General features: G+C 39.2%; 1 protein-coding gene across 3 annotated transcripts in view; it reads left to right on the forward strand.

Annotated features, from left to right (window-relative positions):
• The window catches only part of Lpgat1 (lysophosphatidylglycerol acyltransferase 1), a 62681-nt gene that overhangs the window by 36146 nt on the left and 5047 nt on the right, over positions 1–21488 (forward strand). For all 3 annotated transcript variants that reach the window (XM_004853529.4, XM_021265552.2, XM_087194254.1), the window contains exons 4-7: positions 1709–1804; positions 5011–5284; positions 8530–8656; positions 20263–20369. In XM_004853529.4, coding sequence (XP_004853586.2) covers positions 1709–1804; positions 5011–5284; positions 8530–8656; positions 20263–20369 — 604 coding nt within the window. The remainder of the gene's footprint in view (positions 1–1708; positions 1805–5010; positions 5285–8529; positions 8657–20262; positions 20370–21488) is intronic.

Here is a 21488-nt window from a genome sequence, read left to right on the forward strand (position 1 = left end):
ACGTCTTTTTTTTTTTTTTTTTTTGGTACCGGGGATCGAACTCGGGACCTTGCACTTGCGAGGCAGGCGCCGGAACCACTGAGCTAAATCCCTGGCCCGCTCACATCTTGATTAATTTAAACAAAGTTGTCATCATTACAAAACAAAAAGGAAGGGGCATGCAGCTAACTACTCTGTACTAACTGATGTGGTGACTCAGTTCTTCACTGGGCATGGATCTTTCTTCATAGTTTTTTAATTTTAAAAAGTGATTTAATACCTGATGAAGTTGCTTCACTGAAAACTTGAGGCAGAAGCTGCAGTATTATGTACAGATGGGCGTTTACAGTGCTTTAGTAAAAGCAGCCCGTGAGTGTCAGTGCTGTTTTTGACACAATTTGGTTCTTGCAGGGAGTGTTTACGTTATGATTCTCACAGGAAACCAAAGCAGAGCTCACTGCATTCTCACTGAGGTTGTAGCTTTTGCTTTAGTTAAGGCTTCTAACAAGGGATGCTGTTTCCTCAGCAGGAAAAGAACAGTTAACCAGATCCTTAATTAGATCCTGTTTATGCTTACTTTTCACTTTTAAATTTGCTGGAAATGAAGTCTTCAGCTCTCAGTATGGGAATTAACTCTTGTCAGCAAAGGATAATATTTTAATGATTAACAACTGGGTTAGAAATATTTTTATGCTGGCAGAGAGTATGACCTTGATGACCCTAGTGAGTGTTTTTCATAACAATAGAATACATAAGTCACTGTATTAAATTGTTTTTAAAATGTTCTTCTTTTGGACATTAACTTTTTATTTTATTTTATTATTTTATTTTTTTGGTACCAGGGATTGAAATCGGGACCTTGCGCTTGGCGAGGCAGATGGTAGAACCACTGAGCTAAATCCCTGGCCCATTTATTTTAGACATTAATATATGCTCACATTTTATAAAGTTTTAATGCTTATAATTACATGCATTGTCCTAATTTGTTAACTTTAACCATTTTATTAACTTTTTTTGGTATCAGGGATCGAACTCAGGACCTTGCGCTTGCGAGGCAGGTGGAAGAACCACTGAGCTGAATCCCTGGTCCTTAACCATTTTATAGCACTGATTCAAAATAATTAATTGACAGAGAACATGTTTAAGGTAGAACAGATTTGAAATCATTAATTCCAAATTTAAGACATTAATTCAGCTTCATTTATTATACAACGATATATCTGATATGTTTGTTTATTTGTTTTTTGGCACTGGGGATTGAACTCAGGATCTTGCGCTTGCCAGGCAGGTGCTGTGCTGCTGAGCTAAATCCCTGGTCCTATATGTGTATATTTATATCGTATATGTGTGTATATACAGACATATCACATATCTGTATCTTTATATATATACATATACATATCTATATCTTTACATATATACATATACCTATCTGTATCTTTACATATATACATAAACATATCTATATCTTTACATATATACATAAACATATGTGTGTGTGTGTGTGTGTGTGTATATAGATATCTATATATATATGACTTAGGATTCCAACACTGGAAATTAAGACCTGTACGCTATTAGTAACCGTACTGTAAATGTAGAAAGAGCATTAGATTTAAAATATTGAGGTTAGTTAAAATATACTTGGATGATTATATTTAAAACTCGAGAGACTTGGCTAGACTGTAGTCAGGTGACTTTACTTATCTCTTGCTTTTAAATATTATAGGTTGTCGCTCAAATGATGTGGTTGATGGATCATATTTTTAAGTATACAAACTTTGGAATTGTTTCTTTAATTCATGGAGACTTCTTTATAAGGCAGGTAAGTGGTGAGCGTCTTTTTCACAGTGATAGCCTAGTCAAACTGACCCTTCAGTGGGTGTAACAAAACCAGCTGTAGTAAGTAGATCCAGTTCCAGAGTGTAGAGTAGCTCTTCCTCTGAGTCTTCATTCCGTAAACATTAATTTCAGTCTCAATTTGAGTATGCCTCAGCAGAAAGGTGCTTATAATCTCCCCTCTTATCCAGAGTACAGTTCAGTTTGTAAACATTTAGCAGGAATCTACCACATTCTTTTGCTCTTCAGCTTCTTAGCTATGTGAATTGGGCAAATTACGGACATGCTCAAAGTTCCTCATTTTTCAGATGAAAATAATTGTAATCCCTCAGATAGTTGTAGGGATTAAGTAAAGTAATACACATGAAGCACTCAGAGCAGTACCTGTGACACTTATCATCATTTTTATTATGATCACCACTATCACTAACTATATTATCACTATTATTTTTATTTATAGGGCCCTGTTATATGATACAGAAAATAGGGCCAGGGATTTAGCTTAGTGGCAGCACGCCTGCCTTGCAAGCACAAGGTCCTGAGTTCAATCCCTGGTACCAAAAAAAAAAAAACCACAGTGATACCAAAAATACCTCAGTTACCAGTAGGGAGATTAATTATTAATTAATAATAGGAAATGTGGGAATTCACAGGAAAAGTGAGTACATTGGATCTCTGCAAAACGAGAAAGACGTTAGCAGAGAAAACAGTATTTTGACCTAAATTTTAGAGTAGGTATGGATTTGATGGATGAAGGTGCATTGGGAAGGGTCCAAAGCATAAGGTATAATTTAGCGTGGAAAGAAAAATCATAACCTCTTCCAGTCAGCCTTGCATGACAGTATTTCTCTAGTACACTAACAGTATCACCTACTTCATTTTCTCCTAAGTGGAAACCCAAAATACGGTATAGAAGAGTTTTATGTTTAATGCCAACGTATTTGGTGTTTATATATTAGCAGTTTTAACCTGCATTATATAGTGCTTTTCACATAAGTACTTAGTGAATACCTGGCAAATCAAATGAAACCTCTTCTAAGAAGCACAAATTCGGAAATAAGCTGTAATTGATTAGAAAAGCTCTAAGCTATGTGAAGTTAGTTATCACAAGCACATCCACCTTGATGCACAGTTTTATGTACATGCTTTTGTTTACATGCTCTGCAATTCTCTGGTTTCTTCTGGAAACAATTGCTGATCTCCTGAGCAGAGAGAGGGGTAGAAGCATGGGCTGGGCCCCTAGGAAGAAGTGGTGATAGGGATTGGCCACGAGGTCAAGACGAAGTAAACAGTGAGCAGACACCTTAGTGAGACCTGAGCCCACCACCTCAAAGAAGACTGCGGAACCCACAATTAGAAAGCTTAGCAGCCGAGAAGGATCCAGAGCAGAAATGAGCTGAGCCCCTGCCTGCAGCGTGAGGTCTGGTTTCCAGTGCATGGGACAGTTGATCCTAGTGATGACCCTCACACATTAGGGTGAGGCCGGTGTGCTTTGTAGGGAGAGCAGTGGAAAACTGTGCTCTGATATATTTTTCTTGTTATTGCAATGTAAATTTTGCATACGTAAATACTGGTTTTTTTGTACCTGGGAGATTTGCAAATTATTTTCTAAAGAACAGCATTTTCCCTCGGAGATGAGTAGTAAAAATCTGTAACATGGGGCAAGGCAAGGGTGGAATAGAAAAAGTATTAATGTCTTTAAAAAATCTCCTGGCACTTTGCTGCTAGACCATTTTTGAAAAGATCTTCCAAGAATAGTTTAAAGTATTTCACGTGTGGCCTTGAGAACTTAAAAGCTATCTTAATCATTTGAATTCAGTGAACTAGCTTCCTTGTTTTGCATTTGGGATACATTTAATCTGAAAAATGGAAGCATATTAATTATTTTGAGGAGCTTCTGTAATTGTGTTGGTTGGGAATTATTGAGAAATTCTTCTGAGAGGAAGAACCTTTATGTATTTTTAGTTGTAGGTTTAGGGCCTTCCTGCAGCTTTTCTGGGTGCTGGTTTCCAGTCTCCAGGTCATCCTGCTTCCTCTCTTCCCTCCCAGCCTGGATGCAGCCTGTCGCCCTGTCTCTTACTTCAGCTTTCACATCTTGCCCTGAGGACCCAAGCCCAGCTCATCCAGCTCCCTGTGGGCCATTTCAGTGGTCCCCTAACTTCTCTCGTCCTCCTGTCATAGGAGCCGGCAGATTTTTCAGATGTGAATATCATAAGACTTTCTTTTTGCAAACTATCCAGTGATTTCTTGTCTGTTTACCTGTGCACAAAGTCCTTTGGATGTGGCCTCCGCCTCCCTCTGCTCTGTCCTCTCCAACCACTGCCACCTGCCACGCTGGCCTCCTACTGTTCTTTGACCGTGCCAGCTTGTTCCCACCTCTGAACCTTTGCTCTGTTGCTCCTGTTACTTGGAATGTGCTGGCCTCATCTTCATGTGGCTTTTCCCTCACAGATGTCACCTTGTCAGAGCAGCTTAGAGGACTGCACCCAGGGCCTCGCCATCCCTGGCTCTTTGCATATTTTTATTTTGAGACAGCTTTTTGTCACATTGCCCCAACTGGGCCTGAACTTAGAGTCCTCCTGCCTCAGCCTCCCAGAGTGCTGAAATAACACGCATGTGCTGGGACTACCACTTCCCTGACCTTCTTGAGCCTCTCTGTCCTCTTACTCTCTTCTCCCTAACACATAGCACCAGTTGAGTTTGTGCTCCATATTTACCACTTCCCAAACTGGGGTGGCAGTTCTCTGAGGACCTGTCGCTGTGCTGTCCCAGAGTGTGGGACAGTGCTCCATAGTGGTAGTCTTCCTGTGTGTAGTCATTGAGCTGAAATGGCTGCACTCCTCCTTCAGAAAGAAAGGTTCGTTTGTCTGAGTGCTAATCACATCTCTTTTACCAGAGGTCAAAAAGGGAAATGAGTGAGGGGAATGCACTGTTCTGTGATTGGACTTTAATTTAGAAGTGGCTGTTACTGTATGTGTGTGTGTATATATATATATTTTTTCTTTTTTTTTTTTTGAGACAAGGTCTCATTTTTTAGTTCAGGCTGGCCTTGAACTCACAGCGATCCTCCTGCCTTAGCCTCCCTAGTACAGGATTACAGGCATGTGCCACCATACCCAGCTACTACTCATGATATTACTGTTGTATTTTTATTTCCTGTGTACCTGTCCTGACTATGTGTCTACTTTCTAGGGAAAATCTCATCGTGACCAACAGCTGCTGCTTCTGAAGAAGCACCTGGAAAATAATTACAGAAGCAGAAATCGAAAATGGATTGTTTTGTTTCCAGAAGGGGGCTTCCTCAGGAAGAGGAGAGAAACAAGTCAGACATTTGCCAAGAAAAATAACTTGCCATTTCTTACACATGTTACCTTGCCAAGGGTCGGGGCAACACAGATTATTTTGAATGCACTTGTAGCACGACAGGAAAATGGGAGCCCAGCAGGAGGAGATGCTAAAGAACTAGGTATGATGTTTTTAGCATTTCATACTTGAAAGGTGTAATTGTTGTTCTTTTTTTATACCTTTTATTAGAACTAACATTTAGCCAGAAGATGAAACTAAAATTTTTAATTCTTCATTTATCAAATTTAGAAAGTTTTTGTTTGCTTTTTTTTTGAGACAGGGTCTCACTATGTAGTTCAGACTAGCCTTGAACTCACTATGTAGCCCAGGCTGGCCTCAAACTCGGGACAGTCTTGTCTCAGCCTCCCAAGTACTGGGATTATAGGTGTGTGCCACCATGGTCGGCCAGTTTTTGTTTGCTTTTAACACAGATCATAAATTTAATGTAGTTTGGCTGTATTTACTAAAACTCTTAACGTGTTAATAAATGACCCAGTTATTCCATTACAAATAATACTTGTCAAAAGGAAATAATCTGAAATATATGCAAAGAAATTTATTGCAGCATTATTTATAACAGCAAAAAATTGGAAAAACCCGGAAGGGAGAATGGACAAGTAATTATAAAAATATCCAAACAACAGTGTGTGACACAGCTATGACAAGTGGTATTTCGGAGGTCTTCTCTGAGTGTGGCAGAGTGCTTGTGCTGTAACGTCTGTAGGGTAGAACCCTCCAGCACTCGGGAAAGCAGTGTGAGTGCAAGTCTGTGCACAGTGAGCAGCAGGAATGAGTGGTGGAGAGATGCCACAGTGTGAGCAGTGGCGGTGTCTCTGAGTTGTAACGTGGACGACTGTCCCCATTTCTTGGTACTTTTCTGAGTTTCCAACCCTTTAAATAATGAGTAAGTATTACCTTTAGAGCCAGGAAAAAGTCAGCCACGCTCAGAGATGCAACTTTCCTGGAGATAGCCTTGTGAAAAGATGAAAGTTTCACTAGGCCTGTTTCCTTAGTCACATTTTGCCATTTTAGTATTTTTTAAATTAAGAAAAATGGATATGAATAGCTCTCCAAAATCTGCTTTTAAATGATGATAAAGAGCAGATGGAGAAATGATGCCCGTGAGACTGCACCACGTACTCCTTTGATTGTTTTTTTCAAGCAGCTCCTCGGCAGTCAGCTTTCATAATCTTTCATCATTTATTAAAAAGATGAGTCTTTGAATAGAAAAGGAAAGTTCAGAATAGCTCCAGTGTTAGAAAGACACCAGTGCAACGCCAGCCGAGCGAAGCCGAAAGAGAGCCTGGCAGACGGGGGCAGTCACCCCAGAAGGATGCAGGACGACCCGGTGCGTGCGGTGCGCAGGCCACAGCGAGGGCGCCGTGCATGGCTGCTGGAAGGATGCGGGCTTCCGCGTGGAGAGAAGCAGTGGCGGAAGTAGCCTGTGTTCGTCCTGTCTTATTGTTTTAGCTGTGTCGGGAGATCATCAGCATACCTGAAAACTAGTTTATCCTGTACTTTACTATCTTCTTCTCTATGCTTTGGTATTTTGCATTTCATTTCCCTGAGTATTCATACTCACTAGCATTTATCCCCTATAAACACAAGCCATTCCTTTGTGTTTGTTTTGTGATGCATTCACATATACAAATTAAGGTTTTGGGGTACCTGGGATCGAACTCAGGACCCCGAGATGCCAGGCAGGTGCTGTGCCACTGAGCTACATCCCCAGCCCAAAAAATTAAGTTTTGTTTAATTAACCTTGCAAGGGTTTGGGGCCGGGGATATAGCTTAGTGGCACCCCCCTGTCTGTTAAGTGCAAGGTCCTGAGTTCAATTCCTGGTACCAAAAAAACCAGGATTTGTGTCTTTTGTATGTTTGTTTTATGATATATAATGGTACTAAAGTGAACTGTGGTGGTTTTCCCCGTCATTTCATTACAAAACTTTTCAAGCATATGTGAAAGTTGAAAGAATTTTACAGCGGATATCCATGAGCTGAACAACTAAATTCTGTAACATTTTATACTATATTTACTTATATTATCATATTTCTCTTCTGTGGAAGATCTATCCACTGGTCCATCTTCCTTGTTTTTTTAATGCATCTCAAAATAGTATACTCTACCCCTAAACATTTCAGCATATGTATCACTGGTAGCTTGTTAAAATGTATTTCTTTACATAAACTCTGTTCCTTTAGCACTACTGTGTTATTTTAAAGTGATTTTTTTTAAAGCCGGATGTGGTGGTGCATGCTTGTGATTTCAGTAGTTGGGAGGCTGAGGCAAGAGGATCACCATGCATTCCAGGCCAGCTTGGACCACATAGTGGGTTCAAGCTGGAACACATACTTTTTCTTCCCTTCAGAATGGTATTCTAAAATCCTTAAAGAAATTAAGGCTAATTTTTAAGTATATGACAAGAAAAGGTATTTTATCGTTGATTTCTATTGTGGAATTTGACTTAGGCTTGAACATGAATTACGTGTTCTTAGGGATCTCTGAGCTACTGGAAACAGAAGAGCATTATTCTTTCAAGTGTGGCTGTCATCAGTCTCCATGAGGGTTCACTTTTCAGTTCTTGCTCAGCGCTTTCCTGTGTGCTAGGAACGAAACCAGTGCACAGAGGGTGAAACTAAATAAATGCACCCTCCCCGCTCCACAACAGTGGTTACCTGTGTTGCCTTCCAAAGGACAGGAAGGTTTATTGCCTCACTTGTGTGGAGCTTGTAGGAACTGGGAGTTTTTTGATTTTCAAACAAGAGAAGCAAGTGAAAAAAATGTTTGTCTAAAGATGCTTAATTTTACTTCCAGGATCCAGTATTTATTAATGTCTCCCAAATATTGCAGACCTTTGTGTTTGTGTTATATTTAGTGAAAGGTGCGGTTTTGTTTAGAAGTTTGTTTTTCATTCTTTTTTTTTTGGTACTGGGGATCGAACTCGGGACCTGGCGCTTGTGAGGCAGGCAGCGGAACCGCTGAGCTAAATCCCCAGCCCTTGTTTTTCATTCTTCTGATGTGACATTTAGCTGTTGATCTTTTCATAGGCCAACTTTTATAGGAGTGATAAAATATAAATTAGACCTTGATAGTGCACAGTTCCACTTAATTCTGAGTGCTGTGTTTGCAGTAGATAATAGTGCTTTGTCATTCAATCTGAAATCCTCCATCCGTTCTATGACATAGTGAGAAACTGTTGATCTCATCCTAAGTACATTATGGAGCACTAGCACCACAGTTCATCCAGTTTCCTTCTGAGTGCAGGTATATTGATAAACTTTATACTATTCCGGTCATCTGTACTGTGTTATTTGTTGCAAATAAGAATTGATCCAACCTTAAGCCATTGTGTTCTTCATTCTCAGAGAGCAAATCAAAAGGCCTCCAGTGGATAATAGATGCAACCATAGCTTATCCCAAAGGTGAGCTGTTAGATATTCAAACCTGGATCCTTGGATACAGGAAACCAACAGTCACGCATGTACATTACAGGTGAGAGGTCTACATTAATACTTACACGTGCCCAGCAGCCTGCCTCAGGACAGTGTGTGTGTTTTAATATTTAATTTTTAGTCTGACAGTGAACATAATTGACATGGTTTCTATTTACAGGGAATAAAAATCATTCTTGCGCAGAATTTTTAGTATGAAAATATCTTTTACAGTAGTTGTTGTCACTGAGAAATAAAGATCTCTAAAAACATTCTAGAGGCACTATGATTATTCGTTTGCCTGACACATTGAATAAAAGTAACTAAAGGGCAAACATCAAAGAGAAATATATGCTCACTTGGGGTAAGAAGATGTATATTAATAGAAATAGAATTTGCTTTGATAATTATGAATCCACCTAAGAATTTTGAGTGATTAGATTGGTAAGTTAGAAATTTTTAGTATTTTAATATCCCTGTCTTGCATAAACAACAGCAAAAATATTTATTGAATATCTGTTCTATGCTAGGTCCTTGAGATTTTTTTTTTTTTTTTGTGGTACTGGGGATCGAACTCGGGACCTTGTGCTTACAAGGCAGGTGGGAGATTTTTTAAGGTAAACTTTTGGGGGAGAATATCATGTAAATATCTGAATATATTTATATCAAAACATGACACTGGTTAAGCCTGTATAGATTTATCACATTGTAAGCCATTTACTCTGTTTCCTAACAAAAGACTTCAAACCATGACAATTAACTAAGAAATGTGAGGAATTAGTCCAATTTCTCATTTTTTGTATTTAGCCGATAGCTTATAGCTAATCAGAAAAAAATGAATGTAGTCATAAATGATCTTAGAAATTGAAGAATTAGTCAATTTTTGGCAGAATTACTTTAACAGGAACAAAAATAAGGCTCTTAAATTCAACTTGAAGCAGAGGTTCTTAACCATGAAGGTCATGGATGGACCTGAAGAGAATTTTTATCCAAATCTATATGCAAATTTTTGTGTATGTTACACTTTTTACAGAGAAGTTCATTGCATTCACTCTCAAAATATCCATGAGAAGAAAAGATTAAGAACTTCTGACTTTAAAAAAAAGAACTAACTTAGAAATCAAAAACACATTATAGATGAGAAATGGTCAGTTTGATTCAAAAAGGACTTCTATTCATTAAAATTAAGCTTTTCAGAAATATATTTCTTTATAGAAACTTTATTACCAAACAATAACAAAGAAAAGTTCATTGGGTTTTTAGTGGAGATTAAATTATGATTTAGAATCATAATCCAAAATAGTCAGTAAAGTACACATTGTGCCTGATTATTCATAGGCACTCACACATATCCATTCCCCAGGAGACGGGGAAGTGGGAGGAGATGCACTTTCCTTTCCTTCCCAGGAGTTTACAACACAGATCATTGTCTGGCCAGTGTTAGGGGACATGAAGGACCTGTGTTCAGGTAGGAAAGGGAGAGCACAAGAGTGCAGAGGTGACCCAGAACAAGAGCTGGGAAGGAATTTGGGCCATGTGTGTCCCTAGCAGCACTCGGGGACAGGCTGTGTCAGCCATGGACTGCCCCTCGGGCACCGCCGCAGAGATCCGGACACTGGGGACAGGGAAGGAAAGCTTGGCCCTAGTTCTGACTTTGTTTGTATTTTTAAAATTTTAAACAAGGATGTTTCCAGTGAAAATAGAAGTTTTAAGACACATTAGAAATAATAAGTGTGTGTATATGTGTGTGGGAATAGTATAAATAACTAGAGTCAGATTCCTTTCACTCTTAATGTGAGGAGCTGGCAAGAAAGCTGAATAGCATTGGCTGCTTCAAGTGGGAATGGGTGCTCTCAGAAAGGTAGGAAAAGATTATCTGGAAATATAAAGTTTTTGGAGAGCAGTTTTTACTTACTTTACCTTTGCTTACCTTGTTGCCTTACTTATCTTCCCCTATAGGCAAATTGTCAAAACTATTTATGAATAAATTTTTTCCCTGCAGTTAATCACTGTTAATTACTGTGTTATTCTTAAGAACCATGGCCAACTTTTAAAAAGTAAACCAGCTCTCATTTATAGGGAATTGAACTGAAGTGATCCCTACTATGATGTAGATAGAAGGCTTAGTACTGTCGCTAGGTTTCTCAGTCTAACCTTGAAGAATATGACGTATGAGGGTCATTAAGTAATTATTCCAATCTGTTCAGCCTAAGACTGCACTTAGAATATGTCATGTATTTTAATTTCTCCATTAAAAAATACAGTTAGTGGAAAGTTATCAAGAACTAAACTAGCTGGGGATTTAGCTCAGTTGTTCCACCACCTGCCCTGCAAGCACAAGGACCGGAGTTCGATCCCCGGTACCAAAAAAAAAACCCTAAACTACATACATCCTAGAACACCCATGCTGTTTAAAGGCAGTCCTTTTACATCAAATCAGAGCATCTTTGGAGGGTAGTAATTAATTCTAAGAGAAACTCCTAGCTGAAGGTACAAACAGGTTAGGAAGTTTAACAGTTCCTGACCATTGAGTCTCTAGTAGTAAGTTTCTGTGTATTTGATGGGCTTGGGTTATATTTTAGGTAAGTTGTATGGGAACAATGCTTTCCTGTCTGGTAGGACATCTTGGTGCCTGCTGAGAGCCTCAGACCCACCTGGGGTGGCTGGTGTCCTGTTCTTCCCATTAGGGTTCATCCAGGAAGCAGTACAGCTGGCATCATTTATTCCACATTCATGAGGGGTTGGAGGGTTTTAAATTTCCATAATACCTTTCTTTTCTCTTCTTATAAGTTATAGTCAGAGTTACAGAATAAGTCCCACCGCCTGCTCCATCCCTCCTCACTGGAACAAACATAATGAAACAAGTTATGGGGGTCCCTGAGCAAAGATGACATTTCATCTGCAGAGCGAGTGCCTTTGTTAATAAGTTCTTATAAAAAACATTTTTCTTTTAAAGCAAGAGAAAGAATACTGCATCTAGATTGCCAGCCTGTGCAAAAGAATGTTTTTGCAGACTCTAGATGCCTGTACTGGTGCTTAGGAAAAAGCACAATAATGTAATTGGTTCTTTCGACTGCTTTGAAATAAACCGTTCTTCCAGTAGCAGTTTACTGCATAAATTCATTTTTTTGCTTCTTTGGCCTATCTTTTAGGATTTCTGGGAGAGTTGAACCCTGAACATACATGTTATATATAAAATACAAATATTAAAATACTACATAGACAAGTGTAAACATTTGTGGCAGAATTACAAACTAGATCCTATCTTACAAATAGTTGGTAGTATAATCTTTTAAAATTTGAACTCTAGGCGGGTATTTGGAGCTTAGTCTGTGGAAAACTTGGGGCAAATGGGGACTAAGCACCGGGCTCCATGTGAACCAGCTGTGTGTACGGGGCTCCTCAGCACCTGTCTTGGACTTTGGTGCCTAGAGGTTGCCCTGACTTGCATGAAGACATTGTTGTGAGCACCGACTGATATTCTGGGGAAAAGAGTGTTTTAAACTACAAATCACTGTAACAGATATGAAGTCTTACTACGATATGTAAGTTTCTAGAGATTATTGATAATCCAGCCTTTATCAATCAACATTCAATATGTTGGATCTCAGCTACTTACAAAAGATGTCTTTTCTTATTTATTCCTTCCCAGTGTTACTTATATTTTATTATTTGGCTTACATCTGTATTATTGAACTTTTACAAAAGTAAAGCTTTAAAAAAACAACAACAACTAAGGTTTAACTCTGGGAAATATTTGAGGTTAAAAATCCCCCCCTCCATTTTCTTGTCAGACTAGAAGGCTGCTTATTCCTATTGAACACATAGTGAGCACAGCACTGTCTGATGGATAGCAGGGAAAGTAAGCATGATTGGACTTCAGTTACAGGCATAGAGCTTTTATGGGATGATGTAATTAATTGTCTGCTTCACTCCAGATTAGGACAGTGAGTTAGAGGTGATGATCCTCTTGTGCAGAAGTAGCATATGCTTCATTTTTAAAATCTTGAAAAATGTAACCCACATGTAGTGGCATAGGTTATTAGAAGCAGAGGTATGTTGCTTTTGTGTTTCATCTGACTAGGGCATTGGGTACTTTGGAGAGGCATTCAATTCGGGACTTTGGGTAAGATTTTCAGTTTGGGGTAGATTAATTCAGAAAATGGATACTTCTGATTTTAAGACAAAAATGCTCACTAGCAAGAGTATACAGATATTGATATTCTGTCATATTTGCTTCAGGGCTTTTTAATTAACAAAAGAAATTATGTGCCATTTAATCCAGTCAGATTTGCAAAAATTAGATGAAGACTTTGACATACATGTAGGAAAAGCACAGACTTTATTATGATTTAGCAGTTCCCTATCTTAATTTGGAGAGCATTATTAAAATTATATCTGAATAGTGAGAGTTATTATCAAAAGGATGAGGGAAAACCTTGTTATGAGAAAAATTACAATATTCAAAAGCAGTATAAGATTTAGTAATCCTATGTCTAGACCTATATATATCTTATAATAAGATACATATAATTATATGCCTAAATCTGTGTGTGTGTGTGTGTGTGTGTGTGTGTATGATTAATATATCATTTTGGTTTTCCCTTCTGCTTTTACCTTTATTCCACAAAATAACAAAATTTTAAGATTACAATAAAAGTTGTAGTGGCTATAATTTCAGAAATAGTTATTCTCTCCAAAACTTTTTTCACAAAAAATTTCAAACCTATAAATAGAACCCCATGTGCCCTTAACACCCCTCCAACAATTATCAATTGTGGTCAATATTATTTTTTCCTAGACCTTAATAGATACTCTGGAAGCATTTCTCATTTCATTTATGAAAATTTCATGGTATATTCTCTAGAATGAAAAAGCATAAAAGACTTGGAAAGAGGTACTGTGTTCATAGAGGGAAAAACTCAAAATTATAAAGATAATATTTCTTTCAAATAAATCTGTAAATGTAATTCTAGTCAGAATCCGGGATTTACAGGAAACTTGATGAAATAGTTCTAAAATTCATTTGAGAGTAAAGATAAATGAAAAGCTAAAATAGTTTTGAAGATGAACAAAACAGAGGAATTCTTCCTACCAGATATCAAAACTTAGGATAATTAAAATATTTTAATATAGAGGCAGGCCTAAGCCAATGTAGAAAATCCAGATCTAGATTTCTTTGCTAATTCATGTATGATTGAATAGCATCAGATTATTAAAAAGCTTCTACACTGCAAGAGAAACCACCAACAGAGCTAAGAGACAACCTACAATGTGGGAAAAAAATTCTAGCAGCTGGACCTCAGACAAAGGGCTACTAGAATATATAAAGAACTGAAAACAATCAGACCCCCCCAAATTCAAAGACCCAATTCAGAAAATGAACAGACATTTCTCAGACAAAGAAGTAAAAGCAGCAAATAAATATATGAAAAAATGTTCAACATCAGTGGTCATTTGAGAGATGCAGATGAAAACAACACTGAGATTCCACCTCACTCCAGAAAGAATGGCTGTTGTTGCCGGGGATTTAGCTCAGTGGTTTCACCGCCTGCTGGGCAAGCGCAAGGACCCAAGTTCAATCCCCGGTACCAAAAAAAAAAAATGGAGTGAAAGGAACCTTTCTCCATTGTTGGTGGGAGTGTAGACTGGTGCAACCACTGTGGAAATCAGTATGGAGATACCTCAAAGAACTAGGGCTAGAGGTCCCATTTGACCCAGCTATTGTCCTGCTGGGTATCTTCCCAAAAGAATTAAAAGAATCATACCACAGTGATACATGTGCACCCATGTTCATAGCGGCACAGTTTGTAATAGCTAAAGCTTGGAAACAGCCCAAGTGCCCATCAACTGGAAACTGGATAAAGAAGATGTGGTTTTTTTATAAAATGGAGTACTACTCAGCCATAAAGAATGAGAAACTAGAGACAGTTATAACTAAATGGATGCATATTGAGGCCATACTCTTAAGTGGAATAAATAGGACACACATGTAAATACTGAATAGTTTCTCTAGTATGAGAAACTGAAAGTGTAAATAAGGATTAAAATGATTAAAATGAATAATTGATAATTTGAAATAGGAAGAAAAGGTCCAAAGGGGTAGGGGTGGTAGGAGGGGAAGGGGGAAAGGAAGGAAGGGAAAGGAAAAATTATGAGAAAAGAAACAAAATGGAAACGAAGTCTTTGTAAATAGGAAAGAGTGGAGGGGGTGAAAGGTGCATAGGTAATGAGGAAAAAATAAGAACCAAGATACATCATGTACAGGTACAAGCACCCAATGATAAATGTAAACGTATTGAATACCTAAAATGTATTAGTAAAAGAATTTAAGGGAAAAAAAGTACCTGAAAGTAAGAACTCAGGAATTTTTTATGCCACTCTCTTTAAAAATAGTCTGATTTTTCAGTTTTAACCTTCTAGTTCTAAGACATCCCTTTCGTATCAGAATGAAGTTAGCTGACTTTTTAAGGACATTTAGAGCAAAAGTTAAACCAAGGGAAAGAAAAGGGAACCGCGGGTGAGATGCGCTGGGTGAGATGTGCTGCACGCCCAGTAGGGCTGAGGACCCAGGGGCTCCCACCCAGGTTCTGCCCGATGCCCGTGCACCCCAAGCCAGCGGAAGTCTCGGGGCTTACAGTTGGGCTGGGGCCCCCACGCTCCTTTGGGAACGCCACACCGTCCAGCTGCTTGGGCACCCTGATCTCTGTCTTCTGATCCTTCAACCTGTGATATTTACGTGTATTTTTGTGTCGGTTTTAGCGTCCCTGCGTGGCACTAACTGGGATGAGTTTCAGATGAAAAGCTGTGTGCCATCCCACCTCCCGAGGTTGACTCCTCCAGGCTCAGCCGGCTTTTCCACATCCCCTAATTGTTACCTGGGAACCCCTGTGCCATCCCTCAAGGCAGAACTGGTCTGGATTTATTGTAACGGAATCAGAAGTCAAGTACAGCTCAGTCTCTGACTTCAGGCTGTACCCTGAGGGTGGCGCGCTGCACTGTGCCGAAATGGTGCAGGCACAGGCACCAGAATCACCTTGCAGTGCTTAATTGCAAGATGTTTATGATTCAGAGGGTTTTTTTTTTATTAAATTAAGACTAATATTAGAGTGAAAACATAAGTTGGTTATATGCTTTTTTTCTCCTTGTGATGCTGGGGATTGAACCCGGGGTTCAAACACTGTACCACTGAGCAAAACTTCCAGCCCTTTAAATTTTATTTTGAGGCAGAGTCTTGCTAAATTGACCAGGCTGGAACTTGCAGATTGTCTTGCCACTGCCTCCAGAATAGCTGGGATTACAGGCATGTACCACCATCCCCAGTCTAACATAGCTTTATTCTTAAAAGAGAATGAGGAGGACTCATGGATGGAACCCCAAGAATATGGTCTCCAAATGGCATAACCTAGTTGAGAAGCTCTCTTAGCCAGTTTTGAAAATAACCATTGGTAAAATTTTTATGGAGATAATATAGCAGTATCTTTCAAAATTACTAATGCATTTACCTTTTTTTTTGGTACCGGGGATCGAACTCAGGACCTTGTGCTTTAGAAGCAGGTGGCGGAACCACTGAGCTAAATCCCCGACCAGCCCTAATGCATTTACCTTTTGAGTCATGCTTTCACCTTTAGAATTTATTCCATATATAAATTTATACACACATAAGTGGGCATTTATTTGATATTTTCCATTGCCACAGTGCTTATAATAATAATAGATGAAAAACTATATAATGTTTACCGTATATTGGTGTTTGCCATGTATTACAGAATTTAATGTTTACCATGTAGTAAAAGATTACAATGAAAATTAGAAATTATTTTTAACAGAATGATAATGAAAATATTTGTCAAATCTTGTGAGAGATAATTTAGTCTGTCCATACAAGATGCATACTTTATAAATTTATATGCCTATATTAAGAAGAAGAATGAAAATTTGTGATCTAAATATTCATCTCAAAAAGTTAGAAAACAAATTAAATTTTAAGATATAAAGCAGGAAAAATAACTTAATGAGACAGAAAACAGATAATAAAATAATAATACCAAAAATTAGTTTTTGAAAACAATGAAATAGATCACCTTTGTCATTTTGATCAACAAAAGAAGAAAGCCTGTATTACCAGTATAGGGAATGAAAAGGGATTCCATTGCAGCTTCTATCGTTATTAAAAAGCAATAAAAAGACATGAAGTGCAGCTCTTCCAAAAGGAGGAATATTTCCTACCTTGTTTCACGAGGCCAGCATGATGTTAATACCAAAATCTGAACCATTTTACAAGCAAACCTCTTATGTGATTATAGATATAAAACTAAGCCCAGCATTATATAAAAATACATGTTATATAGCAAAAGAATACATTCCAGGAATGAAATTTCGGTTTAAAATTTAAAATCAGTGTAATTGATCTTATTAACAGAATTAAAAAGGAAACTTATGCATTTCAATGGGTGGAAATTTTTTTTGACCAAATGAAACTCATGATTAAAAAAAACACTTTTAGCAAACTGGGAGTAGAAAGGGATTTATTTAATCTGATTAACGGTGCATAAAAAAAAATCTCCAGCAGATACCATACTAGTGAACTATTTGATGTTTCCCCCAAAGGATTAAGAATGAGTGGTGAAGATGCTGCTTATTGCTGCTGCTCTTCAGCATTGTGTGAAGGGACCTGATTGGGGCTGTAGGCAAGAAAAAACAAAGTGTATACACAGGAAAGGTGAAAACAGGTTTGACTACAGTTGTGTTAGTTTGTCTTCCTACTTTCAAAGTGAGGCTCTACTGTTACTTGGCAGGTACAGACTCACCCATTCCCTGACTTAAACAGCCTCTTATATATGAACGAAGACATCTAGATCAACAGGCTCCTTAGAGAAGCAAAGACCCTAAGAAAGGGAGCTTCTCAAAACTGTCTTTCTAGTCTTCAATCATTTCTCCTCCAAATCCCCTTCACTTGGAGGTGATACAGAGTTTGGCTTTTTGTAGCCAAGGAACCAAGATACACCCCTTCCTTGTTTCCTTTTTTCTCATTAGCAATTAATTTGGGTGTTGCATATCCCCACTTTGATATTTAAATATTAACTTTCATGAATAAAATTTTTCATTATAATGTTTTGAACTTCTTACAACAATAAGATGTTGCAACAATAACATAATAAAAAAGGAACACAGACCAATATAAGAGCTCTAGAAATTAAAAGTACAATAAAATAAATAAAAACTCAGTATAAGAGATTCCTAGAGGGGCCGGGGATTTAGCCCAGTGGTTCTGGCGCCTGCCTCACAAGCCTCAAGGTCCCAAGTTCGATCTCCGGTACCAAAAAAAAGAAATTCCTAGAAAGGAGGATAGATGAGAAGTTGGTTTCTAAGCTCAGATGAGTCTTCTGTCTAATCAAATTATCAGCCAAGTTTGAAGCATGTGTTTGTGAGCTTTCAACACCAGAACTGAATACCTGAGCTGAGGCGATCACCTCAGGGTTATTTTGGCTCACTGACTTGAGGGTTCTGGTCCAGGATTGGTTGGCTCCATTGCTTTGGGGCCCACACCCTGGCAGGAACACTCGGCAAAGCCAAGCCAGTCACCTCATGGCCAGGAAGCAAAGGAAAGCAGAGGAGGCAGCCAAGGCCCCACAGTTCCCTTGAGGCCATCCCCAGAGAGTGAAGGACCCCAGACAGCACCCCCTGGGCACCAAGCCTCATCCTCTTTGGAGGCACTTAAGATCCCAACCGCAGCAAGGCAGAGAGAAGACAGTGGCAGGCGTGTGAGATTTCCAGCAGCCTTTCTCAGGAAGCTGCTGGAGTCGTGCTCCATGAAAGTAAGAAGGAAGGACGGGCCGTGTGAGGATCACAACTCCAGTTTAGGAGTCCAGGCCATCACGAGGATGACAGAGAAGGGACTTCATAGAATGAGAATTACAGCTGTCAAAGCTAGAGTCTGGGTGAAGTTTTAAATGAAGTTTTGTTTGAACATGGCTCTGCACGCTTGTGTCTGTTTCTGGCGGCTTGCACACTGTAAGGCCCAACTGAGTAGCTGGGGCAGAGACCAGTTAACCTACCACACCTAGAATACTTTCTACCTGGCCTTTTACAAAAAGATGTGAGACAGTCTGAAGAGTTGATCTAGACAGTTGGCCAAGAGCTTGAATTAGGTACATATACACAGAACATTAGGCAGATGAACAGCAGTGTAATTGGTTAATAAAAATGGAGCAAGAAGGGAAAAGTAGCCACGATTTACCACATGGGCAGACGGGATTATAGTATAGCATTGAGTGTACTGTATACCTCCATTGGAACGGTGGGAAGGGTGTGCGTGTGTGGTGCGAACAGGAAGACAATAGCTAAGGCTGCAACTGAAGAAGAAACTCAGTGATAAATGCCAAGTGATTGGCTACTAGAGATGAACATTGATGCCTGTGGGGAGGGAGAAACAAAGGGAGAGAGACAGGGCTGACAATTTTATACAAACCTAGCGTAGGATTTAAGCTGTGTACCTTTTACACCTTTGACAAAGAAATACACTGGAAATCTGTAGACACTTTTCAAGGTCGTAGTCTTTATTATGGCTTGGGTCTAGATGTTCACCCAAGCCTCATGTGGTCTTAGGTGGGGCTTTTTCAGAGGTGACTGCATCTGGAGCGTGTGATTCAAGGTGCAGTGCTAGCCCCGAGGGCACTAGGATTAAGGCTGTGTGTGCTGCCTGCCCTTGGTAGTCTGAATAAGGTAAAAAGAGCAGAAATGTTTCCCTTGTTGCTTTTGCCCCTCTGCCACCCTACCTTGGAGCCAGATTATGGACTGAAACCTCTACAAACTATAAGCCAAATAAACCTTTCCTCCTTTAACTTTGAGTGTCGGGTATTTTGTCTCAGCAAGGAGAGAAAAGCGCCCAACACAGTCTTTATGCTGCCCTTTCTCTCTCACCTCCATGGGTGTCACCAGTCATGCCAGTTTCATTTCCTGTTGGCTCAGACGTGGACCCTGCATGTTAGAATAGCCATCCTGTAGCCTCTTCAGTTAAAGTTGCCCCTGCTCATGAAACGAGTGTCTGATCTGACTAGTGAAAAGCCACCGATGTTGGCAGATTCGGTCCAGCTCCCGGACTTTCCCACCAGAGAACATTGTGAAGGTACATTATACTGCCTAGCATTTGACTAAACGACTGAACGGGTTCTGATTTAGCTACATTTTAAACTTCATCCGGATGTTCCACACATTCACTGTTCCCACTTAAACCCATGAACATAGAAAGACATAATTTTTCTCAGTAATTATTCACTTATACAGAACAGTTTCAAAGTTTATCTTCAGGGGCTGGGGATTTAGCTCAGGGGCGCCACACCTGCCTCGCAAGCACAAGGTCCCGAGTTCAATCCCAGTACAGGAAAAAACAAAAAAACAAAGTTTATCTTTAGCATCTAAAACAGGACCTAACACATAATAAGCTAGTGAATGTTTGAATGAGTGCATAAATGAATTCTACTGCATAATCAACAGTTTAAAAAAGCCAACAGGCCTTTTTAAAAACCAAGCCAATTCTTCCAAAAGCAAAAGGTTGTTTGGTAAGTTTATTTGGCTTTTCATCACCAAAGCTATGTTGTGATCCTAGTGACATTCACTGCTAAATTAAAGTTGTGTTTGTCTTTTTTTTTCCCTAACTCTTAATAGGATTTTTCCAATTAAGGATGTGCCCCTGGAGACTGATGATCTTACCAACTGGCTCTATCAACGATTTATTGAAAAAGAAGACCTCTTAGCCCATTTTTATGAAACAGGTACACAGTCTCTTCTGTTGTATGCACTTCTGAATTTACTGGAAATTCCAAAGGCTTGCTTTAGGGAAGAGAACCGTTATTTTTGGTAACCTAAAGAAATGAGCATCTCTGTATCTAAGAATTTCAGTTTAGAATGCTTCTAACGACCAGTGTGTGTTAGAAGCATTGACTCCCGAGTCATCCTGTTACAAGGATCGCAGGACAATAGGAGACCACAGGAGTGATGCGGCTGGAGAGTCCATGGCCCAGTCTGTGAATGACCACAGTCACGCGTGTACAACTGTGGGAATTTTTAGGAAATAGCAAGGAACATTCATGTTTTGACATTGCGCTTGATTGTTTTAATAATATATTAGTCATTTGAGGTCTTTTTAAACTACGTTTTTACAGGTGTATTCTTTTCTTTATGTGAGTGTTCACTTTTTAAGTTTTCATGGATAGAAACTTAGTCTTTTCTCCTTTGAATAAAAAAGTCTATTTCCTAAGCTCCCTTCTGTTTTTAATATTATCTACATTCTATAAAAAATAAAAATTCTATAAAATGCCCCAGGCGTGGTGGTACACACCTGTCATCCCAGCTACTTGGGAAGCTGGCGCAGGAGGATGACATATCGGAAGTTAGCCTGGGCTGCATAGTGAGACCTTGTCTCAAAATTTTGATATAAAGGGCTGGGGAGGTGGAATCCTGGGATCAATCCCCCATACCACAAAACAAAACAAAATTTCTATAATGCAGCAAGAAAAATAAAGAAAGGGAAAGAGGAGAGAGGGAAGAAGGAAGCTAACATATTGGTAGAATGACTGGCACGGTCAAAGTGCTTTCATGAATTGCTGTTTTTTGGCACCTAAACAGGGAGAAGAGGTGTAAACACCAGCAGCCTGGGTCCGAGGGTGGCTGTGGGGTTTTAGACTAAGCAAAGGCTGAGAAGACTCAGGGCCAAGAGGCCCACACCAACCCTCTCCTTTCCTACCTCCTCTCTCACTCAGGCTGTTTGGCCTGCATTGTAGCAACAATAACAGAAACCTCTTTTTAAGAAAGCTATTTGCATGTTAGACCTTGAAACTTGAAAGTGCACTCTGGATGCCTGTGAGTAGCAAATCCCCTCTGGAGCAGATTAC

This window comes from Heterocephalus glaber, unplaced genomic scaffold (assembly GCF_053883595.1).
Source record: "Heterocephalus glaber isolate CG9 unplaced genomic scaffold, H.glaber_assembly_v1.0 deba00001600, whole genome shotgun sequence".
NCBI lineage: Eukaryota > Metazoa > Chordata > Mammalia > Rodentia > Bathyergidae > Heterocephalus > Heterocephalus glaber.